General features: G+C 50.4%; 1 protein-coding gene across 1 annotated transcript in view; it reads right to left on the reverse strand.

The window, feature by feature from the left end:
• Positions 1 to 3173: 3173 nt before the first annotated feature.
• The window catches only part of LOC143360830 (uncharacterized), a 44696-nt gene continuing 34552 nt past the window's right edge, over positions 3174 to 13317 (reverse strand). The window contains exon 2 of the mRNA XM_076799982.1: positions 3174 to 7836. Coding sequence (XP_076656097.1) covers positions 5917 to 7836 — 1920 coding nt within the window. The 3' untranslated portion in view covers positions 3174 to 5916. The remainder of the gene's footprint in view (positions 7837 to 13317) is intronic.

Genomic DNA, 13317 nt, shown 5'->3' on the forward strand with positions numbered 1-13317 from the left:
ACTTCTTTATTCCACTGAAGTCGAAATTAACGTTCCCCCACTATTTGACACGGTTATATCGCTAGAAGCGCATGATTTTGTTTCTATCGCGGACCTATTTCTATAAAGGAGTCTGTGAGGGAACGGACAGATCGATGCTGGGGACCGTGTGGCCCGCGACGGAAAAGAAGTTGGACAGGGCTGGCCTAAACGAAAAGCAAGGGCGACCAGATAATTGAAAAAATAAAATCAATTCGCCATCCGTCACGAATCCGTGGTAAGCGGTTCGAAACGCTTCGTTCGATCCACCCTGCGCACGATATTGTTAAACAATATTGTCCCGGTTCCCGCGCGCCTCGATACTCGCGCGATTACGTGAGAGAGCCAAGAGCATTCGCATGCAGAGTCGCGTGCATGCGCAGCCGCAGGCCGAACGCGTGTCGTGTTTGCTTTCCGCGTTTGCGGCGTGCATAGGCGAATCGTTTTCCGGGGTCACACCCTCTCGAGCACGCATCGCTAAACGTAGTTCATACGTCTCGATTAAGAAGGCTGTCACTGCCTCCGGAATGGGGATTAGCATTTCGATTATTTACTCAACGGGACGAGTTGCCCTGGTTTCTCCGTCCTGCACGCACCGTCTCGTGTCTCCTGCACCGGTCCCTCTGTGATCCATGTCCGCGTTGGACATATGCTCTTTGTCCATCGTGGATAACGTCGAGTGGCTACGTCACGTGGCGGTGTTTACTCACCGACGATTCAAACTCATCGAGAGCTTTTGATCGTGCCGACCGTGCGCTCGTGATCGGGCCGTACCGCACCATGGTAAGTCAGTCCTCCAGCCTTACCGACCCCTTGCACGGATGTATTCCGGGTTGCGGTACCTACAGGCGTCGAGTATTTTAAATCCGTACAAAAATATTGTTTAGCGAACACGACTGTATCCCCTACCGGTTCCCTTTGAATTTTATAATATTTCGTTGTCGCAACTTTTTGATGAAATGACTAATATTTGTATGACATTTTTGTTCTTATTCCAACGCATAGAATATTAAATCTGGAGTACCCTGTACGCGTCATTACCGTGCATAAAATTCGTTGGAAGGATTCCCGCTAAAGTTAAAAAAAATACACGGCCATAATACCGGTGTGGAACGGAGCATTCTCGCCAAGGATGCACTCTTTGAAAAACGTCGTTCAATTACAAGGACATTAAAGTGTTACAACGACATGGGAGAATCGATTCGCGTATAAACCTTCCATATCGAGTATGGAAATCGACATATGCGTTAATCAACGATTCGTATCGGCGAAGTGGGCGTTTAAAGTATCGAGGCAGCAGCGGCGAACGTGTCCCGAGGAGGAATGATCCCAGAACACCAAGGACGTTCACTGCCCCGCGACTAAAATATGTAGCGGGCCCCGATGGACCCCGATGGTCCCCGATGGTCCTGCCTGGCGCCAGGATAATGAAGCGAGCCGGCCAAGACCGACCCGGCGCGCGGCGATTAGCCACGGGGGAAGTTAGATCTCGATCGAACCGGATGAATATTTAAATTTGTCAGGAGTACCGTTTTTATAGTCTTCGAGCGAAGTTAACGGACCCGGCCGAATCAAGATCAGTTTATGGGCCCCATGACGTCCTAAAAACGGAGGTGGTATCGGTACTCGACTACTCAAGGATCGCGAGACGGACCGTGTTGTGGAGTCCGGCCAGAAATCGGCCGCCATGCCACCGGTTCTCACCGACGACGCGACAGGGGAGAGAATAAAAAAAGAAGGTTCAAAGAATTTGACAAATACGGCTCGCATTCGGGAAGACCCGTCCCAGCGTAAACAGGAATGTTCGTCCTGCTAACAAATTCGATTAGACTCCACGTACCGGGTGGCGCGGTACGATCCAGGGGGGAAAACCCATGTGTCCTTTTGAAAATGATTCGACCGGTCTCTTGAAAAACAACACACAAGATTCGTCTTGGATTAACCCTCGGACTCCTGCGACTTCTATGCCTACGTCATTTCTGACCCACGCTATACAGTTTTCTTTCGATATAAGGCGATGGCTCCTGACCTCCGTTTGTCCTATTTCGAATGAGGAAGAGGAAGAGGCGATTTTCTTATTTAGAATTGAAAAGCGTCGTCTCATATCGGAATAAAATTGTACATATTGACGGCTCGATCTTATCCCCATCGCTACGGGTCACGAATGACCCCGGCATAGATGCGGTGCAAGTTAAACGTTGGGAACGCGACTAAAGGAACAGAAGGAACAACATGTAGGATCGCAAGCAAAATAATATCCTCGCTGAAATTGTGACAATGGAATTTATTACAATGTTGCTTTCGAAAATAGTGACAAATGGTTGCACAGCGCTACGCATAATATTTCATACCAAACATTAGCTACGGATGTACGTCTAAACGTAATAGAGTCCTTATCGTAAACGATATCACTTGTAACATATCAGAATACTTTAAAATAGGGACAATGAGACGCGCACTTAGCCTAAGAGGATGAGCAACATTTAAACGAACGCGTTCGATCGATTCGATTTTCGACAGGCGCGCAGCGTCGATGGTCGCCGAACCAGCTGGACGAAATTATTGCCATTTACCGAAGAGAGGGGAGGATCGTGGTTCGCATTTGATGCTCGTTCGAATCTTGTCCAGCCGGATCGGCGATCCGCGACACCGTGCGTGGACGCGTCCGATCGGAATCGTTTTTCTCCGGCGCGGCGCGGCGTGCGGCGAGCAATGGCCCCGGGCGCCCCGCCGAACGGGAAAAAAGGTCCGGAGCGGACGCGACCGTATAATTTCAAAGCGAGTACGTGCGTGATACGTTATTTAAATGGCAGGAGGAACTATCTCAAAGATTGAGGTAATGAGGAAGAATGAGCTATTCAACTGTGAATAAAATAGCGTTGTTATCGTCTTAATACCTAAGAGCGTTCTCGGCCACGAACCCGTGGACGCGGTGCCGTCGAACGAGATACCTCTCCGACGCGGAAGACATTTTAAAACGCTAGGGGGAGCTTAATAGTTAGGGCGCGGAAAGACGCTGCCGTGACAAGTCAGCGTGTGTCCATCGCATCGCAGCGGCGGAGCCTTCGAGCAGACCCTAGTAGCATTTATGGTTGGCATTTTGTTGGGCCTTTGGTAGAAATGTCGCCTCCTTTGTTGCAGTTGGGCCTACACGATCACGCCCAACGTAGGGCCAACGTCACTGAAATACTGACAGCCAACTGGGCCTGGTAACATATTATTTTGAACTTCCCTTTTACTGTTGTTTTTACAGTATATTATAAATAATATATAAACAAAGTATCTCCGCAATAAAAACTGGAAAACAAATTTCATACCCACGTCGGACTCGAACCCGGACCCCCTTGCGTAGTAACCTAATACGCTACCGCCGAACCTACAGAACTGTCTTGAGAGAAGGTGCTATGATATGGGCTTCTAGATACGTCAAAAATTTGATATCAAAATAACAACGAAGGCCCATTCTGAAGAAACTCAAAAGGGTTTTATGATACTACATGAGCACTGCTCGCGCCCTCCCCTTGGAAAACGAAAAAATTAAAGAAATAAATAAATTCGAAGGCTGCAGCACACCGACTATAATAACTGTGGGCCCAACGTTGGACATACGTTGGCAAATTGACACAATTTTTCGTGGTGGGCCCTATGTTGGGGATCTGTTTGGCAAAACCACTAACTATATCCCAACAAACTCCCAACCGTTGGCCACCATAAATGCTACTAGGGGAGCGATCGCCAGTTGATTCGATTAGTCTGTCCCGGTGAATCAGGCCCAGGCAGCTGCGACTTCCCGATACGCTTTTTCATCGCAGAAGCGTCGACGCGACGAAAGCACGCGACGCGCGCGCGCTCAGTCAATTGTTATACATCTCGCGTTGCCTCCATCGTCGTCGTTCTATCGTTGGTACAGGTAGGATCACGAGGGATTCTCGAGTCAACGTCTTTCGTGAGCTTGGACGCATCGGGTTCGATGTCTCCGAGTATCAATTAATCCGTATACTTTCCTTCACGACGATTCTTAACAGGCGAATTTTGTTAAACTATAGGATGCAAAATTCGACTCGGAAAGAGTGAGGCTTCGTGTAACACGTTCAACGATACATAAATAAAAATCGATACAAAAAGAAGATGCAAAATTTCCGAGAGATAATTAAATAAGAGAACGAAGAAGCGTATAATTATAATAACGGTAATAATAATAATAATAATAATATTAATATTAATATTAATAATATTTAACATAATAATAATAACCATCGTCGTTATCGGTATCTTAGAACTGACTGAACCACAAGACTTTATCGTGTGTTCTCCCATTGCACGGTCGTTCGCCTATACATACAACGATCCACCATTTTTCATTTCCGTACATTTCCTGTTTTCCCGTATATGTATTGAAAACTGTATAACTAGACGTCTGAAATGATTCGTTTCGGTCTCGTCGATAACGGCCGGATTGCGAGACGGAATCGAAAATGGTGGACGACGCCATTCTCCGTTAATTACACGCGTACGCTGAGACGCTGACGAAGAACGTGAACGCCCGCGATTAACGGAATCACAAAAATCACGCGTTGTCGCGCGGAGCCGAGAGAGATCGAGGATCTCGTTCAGGGCGGGCAGAGCGATCGGTAGGCGAAGGAAAAAGAAAATGTCCCCTCTGACGCTGACGCGATCCTCAAAGGCCACCGAGTAGCACAGAAAAGTTCGTACTTTCGCTACCCAACGGAGCAACTTTCGTTCGTCAAGTTTCGCAAACGGGGCATCGGTTCGGACTCTTACGAGTTTCGTGGCGATCGGATCGTCCGGCGACCTTTCCGTCTTCGGATCGACAGAACGGCCAACGCACTTCGACGGCTTCCTTCGATCCTAGTTCCCAGGGCCGTGCTTAAAATTAATCGTTGAGGCAGTTTTGCGTGCGCGGCAAGAAGAAGCGAAACGGTTCAGTCGTTCCCCCTTTATCGGACGATTCGGTCCCGTCGAGTGAGTTGTCGACGAGCAGTCCTTAATTTCGTATTCTTCGTTGTAACTTCAACCTCTCTAATGAAAGACTCGATCGCGAAGCCCGCGAGAAGGATCGCTGTGACCTTTTCCAGGCCATAGAAACGACGGAGCGACGACTAACCGAAGATTAGCGTCGGCATTAACCAGAGCTCAACCTACCCGTGAAACTTAGGCGTACACCGTGCACGTGTATCGGTAATCGTTTACCCGCGATGCTTTTGACACCGAGTCGGACACGTTACGCATATCCTAAGTACAGGGTGAGCCACTTAAGGGCCAAGACTCCGTAGATTCGCGATAAGGTAGAACGACTACGTTACCGACATAATTAGACGAAAAATCGTTGCCTCAACTTTTCGTCCTTACATGAGAATATCTTTCGCTGGGAAAGGGCTCATTCGAAAGAGGAAGGTTCGATGCAGCGCGCGCTGGTCATCACCTGACGAGATTATGCAGATATTTTGTAATGTAACTGTTGGAAGTAGGTCAAAAATTGATGATCCACATATCGATAATACAGAGCAGAAAATGTGACAAGTTCGGTCACAGATGGCCTCTCCGTTAATCGTCTCTCGTGTTTCTGGAACCTGGACGCGATCGTTCGATCGACGGTCACGAGAGGTTTCTTAGATCCTAAACGGTCGGTCCTTAAAATTACTTTCTGAGGCAGTTGAGTTGGAGAGAGAAACGGGGAGAAGGAATAGTGGGGAGGAAGAGAATGAGAGGGAGAGATAAAGAAAGAGAGAGAGAGAGAGGGAGACAGAGAAAGAGAGCAAAAGGATCAGTCATGTCGGCATCTAGGTTCGCTCCGTCAACTTGGAGCTAAGTCGAGGGACCGTCGACTCGCATCTATATCGCGGTGTTCTCTATCACCGTCCGCGGCCCGTGGGTCCCTCATAGAGCGAGGAACTTCATCAGCGCGTCGTAAATGAGCCGAGGACTGATGGTGCCGTCGGCGGTGTACCGGACACCTCTTAAGGAACCGTCGTCGTGACTAACAACTCCGTATTCCCCGACAATGAAGCCGTCCGGAGTTCTCTCCTCGACCCTGTACCTTCTGTAGTTCCTGCCCTCTTCAACGAAGCCGACTTTGTGGCCGTCTTCGACCTCGGACGCGTTCGAAGGCTCCGTGAGCATCATCTGCGGCCCGTGAACGTTCCCGTTGCTGCTCACGCTGACGGACTCATCGACCTCGTAGTTCTGTTCGTCGGGTTCCTCGCCGCGTTCGTGGCTCAACGGTTGGCCCTCGGAGTCGTACAGCTTGCTGGGCTCGCCGTAAACTTTGGCCGGCTGCGAATAGACCTTCGCCGGCTCCGAGTAGACCTTCGCCGGTTCCGAGTAAATCTTCGAAGGCTCCGAGTACACCTTTTCCGGCTCGCTGTAGACTCTTGCGGGCTCGCTGTAGACCTTCGCCGGTTCGCTGTAGACCTTCGCGGGCTCGCTGTACACCTTGGCAGGCTCGCTGTACACCTTAGCCGGCTCCCCGTACACTTTCTCAGGCTCCCCGTACACCTTCGCCGGCTCGCTGTACAGTTTAGCCGGCTCGCTATACGGCCGTGCCGGCTTGTAACTCTTCGGCGATTGGGTGTAGACTTTGGTCCCCGGACGATTGTAATGGGAACCATCGTAATGCCTGCCCGCCTTTCTTCCCTGGGCCGGGAATCGTTCCGATTGGCCCTCTATCGGCTCCTCGTTGTACTCTTTCGGCTCCGAGTTCTCTTCCGGTAGCTCGTAATTCTCCTCCGTCGGAAGAGTGATCATATCTTCCGGGGAATTATGCGAGCTGGCGTTTGTCTCTCCACGGCGTTGCTCCCCGTCCGCGGGGGTGTGCCTGTTCAGGGGCCTCGGGGTTACCGAACTCTGTGGCTGCCAGCTGGTGCTGGGCGATTCCTCGTCCACCGAGAACTCGCTTCTGTTCGATTCGGACACGATGTTGCTGATGTCCTCGGTGACGAAGCTGGACGACGACCGTGGCGTCATCGTCAACGTCGTCTTGGGCGCAGCCGTGGTCCCCGTTGTCGTCGACATCGTCGTCGTCGTCGTTCTGGTCGTCGACGTGGGCGTGACGATTTTCGTGGTGTGCGATCTGGTGGTCGCGTTGTTTGACTCTCTAGAGGAACTGTTGGCTGCGCTCGGTAGCCGACTAACCGCGACAGCATCCGCGTTGTCGTAGTGCTCGACCCGAACTTTATACGGAGTCGCCTCGACGGTGGACGTCACGCTGACGCCGATCACCTTCTGCCGGCTGACCCCTTTGTTCGACGAGTTGCCGGTGCTGGTCGCGTTCACCTTAGTCAGAGATCCCTCTGGTGGACCCATCGACGTCACCGTGGTCGAGGAACTCTGCGACGCCAACCTTGTCGAGGATATCTCGCTGTTGGTGCTCAGTTCGTCGATCAACGATGCCAAGTTCTGTTGCCTGTTCTCCAGCGTCTTGTGACTGATCGGGTAAAACCGGACGACCTCTTCGCGGCCGTTCGTGTTGCGCCCTCTGGGGACCGTTTGTCTGTTGCCAGGGTTCCGAGATATTCGGTAGATCGACGCCTCGTGTTGATGCGATTCCGCTGTCGCGCTATCTCCTATCGTGGCCGTCCCCGACGACGACGATGACGACGACGACGACGACGACGAAGACGAAGAGGACGACAACGATGCTCCGTGTCCTCCGCGCCTGAAGCTCCTGCGACGCTGGGGCGGCGTGGCCATGGCGCCGTTTATGAAGACTGATAAGAATTCCGTGCCCGCGAGTATATCGTTCCTCTTCGCCGGAGCAGCGGCTACCTCGTCCCACACCAATGCCGCCTGCAGCAGTACCTGGAATATGTTCGGTCGTTCAATGGAATGCAGAAGCAATTTGCGATACGAAATAAAACGGTCGAGGGTAATGCAAACATGTTCTTAAAGTAATATCTCGGTCTCCGGTCATCCCGTGGTAAATCAATCACTATGCCCCGTTCATGAATATTGTTTCGAACTCTCGAGTTGGTCGCGAAAGGGCGTACCCGCCGGGTCCTCTATTAATCCCATGGCAATTCCCCGTCTCTTCGATCGCCTTGAGAGTTTCGTGTTCTTCGAGCTTAAACGATCCGAAGAGCGGTTTTTTCGCATGTTACCGAAGCCCAGCCTTGTCTCTTCCGACAGCCAAATTATACGCCTTGCTAATTTCCATCGTTTATTTTTACAACGTTTCCGAGACTGACATTGAATGCGCGGGTGGTCCGTCCGCGTTTCGATAAAAAGGATTCGTTAATAGCAATAAAACGTTGTTGGATGTTCGTCGACGTCACAGTACAGCAAAGTCTTCATCTAATCCCGATCCTCGTGCTGTGATCATGTGGGGATACTATTTTCTAGCGACCTCGCCGAACGCACTGAAGGACAGCGCGTGTAAACACGGACCGAGGCAGCCCGAGCCTCCCGGCCTCCCTCGCGAGCTTTGCCCCCCGGTGGAGGGGATAGGCGAGCTAAGATCGCGTAGCTCCGTACGGCTTAGATCAAGACTTTACCGTACTCGGGAATCGATGCGTGTCGATATGTCATTGAATTGGTTCCATCGCTAATGGACCGGTAGCAGCACGCGGAAATATGATAATTGGGCCTCATCGAGCTGTCGACAATGCGCGGCCGATCGAACCGGCTCGTTCCGAGAGCGGCCAATTAACCGATGGCTGAAATTGATTAAGCGGCCGATGTCTACGATCGGTGAAATAATGAGGATGGATGTGTCAAACGAGCGTACGAAAAACATGTCAGCGGCACGCAGCGCAGCCGTTTCGAGCGGCTGGTCTCGACGTTAATATACAATATTAACAAAGTGTTGAGGGTATCCGTTCGAGCCGCATGAGAACCGTGAACAAGTTCGTAAGTGCTTTGCGTCGCGAGGACACGCGGAACATGTCAGACCGGGTTTATTTTTCAAACCTCCGCGCGCACGATAAAACGTCCCGACCATTCTGGATGCACGAAGGCCGCGTCAGGTGCATCCATGCGATTTATAAATTACACTACAGCCGCCTTAAAGTTTTGCGAACGGGTGCAGCTTATCGCGTTCCGGCAGGCTCGCGGTTTCAGCATTGTTGCCGCCCCGTTATCTGAACATTTTATTCCCTAGCGCGGAGAGACTCCTTCGCAAAAATGGCAAATGGCAAAAGCGTACCCGACGCTTTCGATAAAATCTTATGCAAATCCGATCGGCGACTGTATACACAAAATGGCGCATCGGCGTGTAACCCTGTACAAATTGTATCATCGAAACGACCGTCCAAATGTATGTACACACGTGTGTAAGCTATTCGTGTTCGTCCAGGAAGACGAGTTAATACTGAAAATCGTTTCGGTCCCGCCTCGAATTAGCAAACAATGGTCGTCGGGACACCGTTTCCTGATGCGGTAGTCGAAAAAGTGAGAATCATTGCCGCTGTGCTAGCGGGACTATAGCAGGTGCGAAAGACGTTAAACATGACGCGAAGCGGTCAGCGTTGTAATCAATATTCATGTATTCGAGCGTTGTAAATTAAGAATAGGGAACAGCCTCGTGACTTTGGCCATGAAATTTTCTACCTTGCAAGCGGAAGCGGCCTTGCGAACAATTTCTCCGAAACTACAGGGTGTCCCAAAAATGAGCTTCCTTGAAGCAGGTGATTCCCGAGGTTATTCCAAGTAACTTTATCCTTTGTCAAAATGTTCTCCGCGGCCTTGCGAACAATTTCCCCGAAAATACAGGGTGTCCCAAAAATGAATTTCCTCGAAGGAGGTGAATTCCAAGGTCATTCCAAGTAACTTTTTCCTTTGTAAAAATGTTCTCCGCGGCTTTGTTTAGGAGTTATTAACGAAAAACATGGGCCAATCGGAGCGCGGCTACAGCGGAGGGCCCCACTGAGCGCGCCGTTGGCATTGGCCGCGCTGGGGTCCCTCTGCTATAGCCGCGCTGCGATTGGTCGGCTTTTTTCGCTAATAACTCGTTAACGAACCCGCGGAGAACATTTCCGCAAAGGGAAAAGTTATTGCAAATGGTCCGAGGAATCTCCCCCTTCGAGTACAACATTTTTGGGTCACCCTGTATATTTTCATTCTTTCGCTGTCGGTTTAACTTTCCGGAGGTTGCGGAGGATTTCAAGGGAGAGCCGAGGTCGTCGAAAGTCCGTACTATATTAATCGATGTCACAAAAAAGAACATATAAAATTGATTGTCTTTATTAAAGTATTTACGACTCGCGGACACTAAAACTTTTACGACTGGGTAACGCATGATTAAACGTTTAATGCGTAAACTATTAAATAAATTCGGCGTTTTAGTTATTTCAAAATGGCATATCGATATCTTAATTGCGATCGTACGAAAGGATCCGTCCGTTGTTGTTACGAGAAAGAAACGAGAAGCTGTAAATAACGGTTGTCGTTGAAAGGAACGTTGTCGGTCTGGCCGATAAGTGTTAAATATCGTGTGGTCGTATAACGAAAGAATTTCGAAAATGCATCATAGCATTCCTTTGTGTCCGTGTTCTTTCTGTTCCCGTTCGCGGGTATTTTTGCCGTGACAACATTTATGGACGTTCAAACGGAACAGCTTCCAATTTTTTTTTTCTGACTAACAGTCTCCTCGCTTAACGTCGCGAGATTGAAATTCTCTTCGAGAACCACGGCCGCGGCCGGCGTTTAACGAGTTAGCGGTTTTCTTTTATTTCGTTTGTCGTTGATGGTTCGACAATGCCCCCGGTGCCCGCGCTATTTTAATTGGAAGCCCTCGGCGGCGTAATTATTTCTAAATTTCCTGTGTTGCCTAGAATGTTACGAGCCCCTCATAATAACGATCCCACGTTGCCGTTCCAGAAGTTTGATTACACGGTACACGCGCCGCGCGAGCACGCGGACGATATTTCATACGCTAAATGGCACGATTACTTTCGCGAGCCACCGCGCATCTATCAAGAAATTACCTGTACGGCCGATCCGATCGCAATGATGTTTCTTAAAGAGACAGCTGTATTTTATCCCCCCGGCGAATAAAGATAAGAAATTGTATTTCAAGTGCGGCGCCCGAGCGTAAAAGTCGGCGGGATCGTTTGTCCGGCATGACGTAATCAGCGTCGGCGACCTTCCGCAAGATTGCAAAAATCCGATTCAGAGCGTTTTACGGCGGCCCAACGGCCGGATGACACGCTCGACGAAAAAAAAAAAAAAATCGACAGTAAAACCAGGCTCGAGAAGGTACGAGCCGTCGCTTTAAATTATTAACGGCATGACACTTTGCGATCTCGTATCGCGGGTGTACATTTTTACGTTTCTTTCTCTCTTCGTCGGCCCTACGTCTCCTTTCTCCTCTCTGCGTTGTCTTCCGATTGCCGCACCGCGCCGCATCGCGTCGAGGATCACATAATAACAGCATAAATTAAGCTCCTACGCTTCGTAGAAAGCGCACAACAATGGAAAAGGTCGTCTCTTTTCATCCCAAAGCAGAACTGGAAGAATTCCAATCACAGTTTCTGCAGCTTTCGATCGAGGACCACAGGGATCGGCATTTTTGTCCCAATTGAGACGAGACCGTCCCCTTCCAGTGGGCCCCTTACCGTGGAGCAACGAAGACGCGAGAGAACGTGTGCGCTGCATGAAAAAATGGTTGGAAGCAAGCGTTTGAGGGACCCCACCAAGAGGTTGGTGGGGGAAACAAGCGTTTGAGGGGCCCCACCAAGAAGTTGGTTGGGGGAAACAAGCCCCCACCAAAGCGCCCACTGTCCCCTTCCAGTGGGCCCCTTACCGTGGGGCAACGAAGACGCGGGAGACAATAGCCAACGCGACGAATGCGTGCGCTGCATGAAAGAGCAATGGGGGAAGCAAGCGTTTGAGGGGCCCCAACCGTGTCCGAGACTGGCGTGCCAATTTGAACGTTTTAGGCACGGGAGATTATTCCGCCGCGCCGCCGTTGTGTGTTCCGCTAGTTTTAATAATTGCAACGCGCGTTCGCGTGCGCACCTATAAATCGCATACACGCCGCGCCGGTCTCGACAGTGTTTAAACCGAGCAGGCCTCTAGAACGGTTTCCTGTTGAAAGGAGAACGCGTATCGTCGCGCGGACACCTCGGATGAGGTCATTCGGTGCACCCACTTGCTTATTACTCTCCGCGGATGGCTTGTATTTCTGCTGGAAGTTATTTCTTTCTTGACAGCGTAGAATGAAATACGCAAAACGATCGGTTACTTTTTTTTTTCCCCCGCCACGATGAAATTTCGTTACCCGTTCGAAGCGTCGTTTTTATTGGGAACCGTGTGTCCGATTCGATCCGACTCCGGTTGGAATTGCACAGCCGTCCATCCGAACGAACGAGGAGGCCTTGTCAGTGACCTTCTCTCTCCGATCATCTCGTCCTGTCAGCGGAGCCTTCGCGATTCCCGTCCGATCTAATTAAAATCACGCGACCGATGGGTGATCGAGGGTGAACGTACCTCGGTCGTTTGCGAAGTAGATCGACTGCCGAGCGAGACACGTGCCAAGTTTGGTACGGGTTCTCGATCGATTCGTCAACGATCTGGATCGCAATTGGCCGAGAACGATGTTAATAACGGCACACGGCGCGCGGTTGGTCGAATAACAGTTCGAATCGAGGTATTCGCGTGGGTTAGTGAGTATCTATCGTGCGCGTTCGGTGGATCGGGAGCGTTTATGCGTGTTTACAGGTGTGACAGTTTGAGAAAAGATAGCCCCGTCACCGGAAAGGAATCGTGCTTTTTACTGGGGCGTGAATGAGCTCACGAGTCCGACCGGGCTCCGTTGCTGCGTGCGCTTGATGAAATTAGATCAGATGGCAACGCTGCTACCGTAAGCCGACGGATGACTGTTACAGTTATAGTGTTTACAGGTTCCCCTACCACTGGCTACTTCATATTACCCTGCCGTACTTTCATCTCTCCTGGAGAAAACCTCCTATACATACAGTGTTTACTCGATTTTTGTCCAAAACACGGGTCTTGCCAGTGACATATAACGGCCAGGAGATGTTATTCTTTGATCCACGCCGAACGTAGAAAAGGACAGCTAGAGGCCTCGATTCATGGCCCTCACGAGGTACACCCCGCGGCAGTGGGGATAGTTCCGGGACTTTTATCGGCCAGACATTTGTGACATATATCGAGGAAACGGTGTATACACCTTTCCCAACGTCGAGACGAGAAAGCACCGAAAGCCCGGTCGCCGCGGGGTCCCGATTCCCGTTGTCCAAACACGTTGCGCAACATCTGATCCGACAAACTAGTTTTAAAAGAGTTATTAGGCCTCCCGCCGAACGCGGCGTTAACTAATGA

The sequence above is a fragment of the Halictus rubicundus genome, chromosome 14, assembly GCF_050948215.1.
Source record: "Halictus rubicundus isolate RS-2024b chromosome 14, iyHalRubi1_principal, whole genome shotgun sequence".
In the NCBI taxonomy this organism is placed as follows: Eukaryota; Metazoa; Arthropoda; class Insecta; order Hymenoptera; family Halictidae; genus Halictus; species Halictus rubicundus.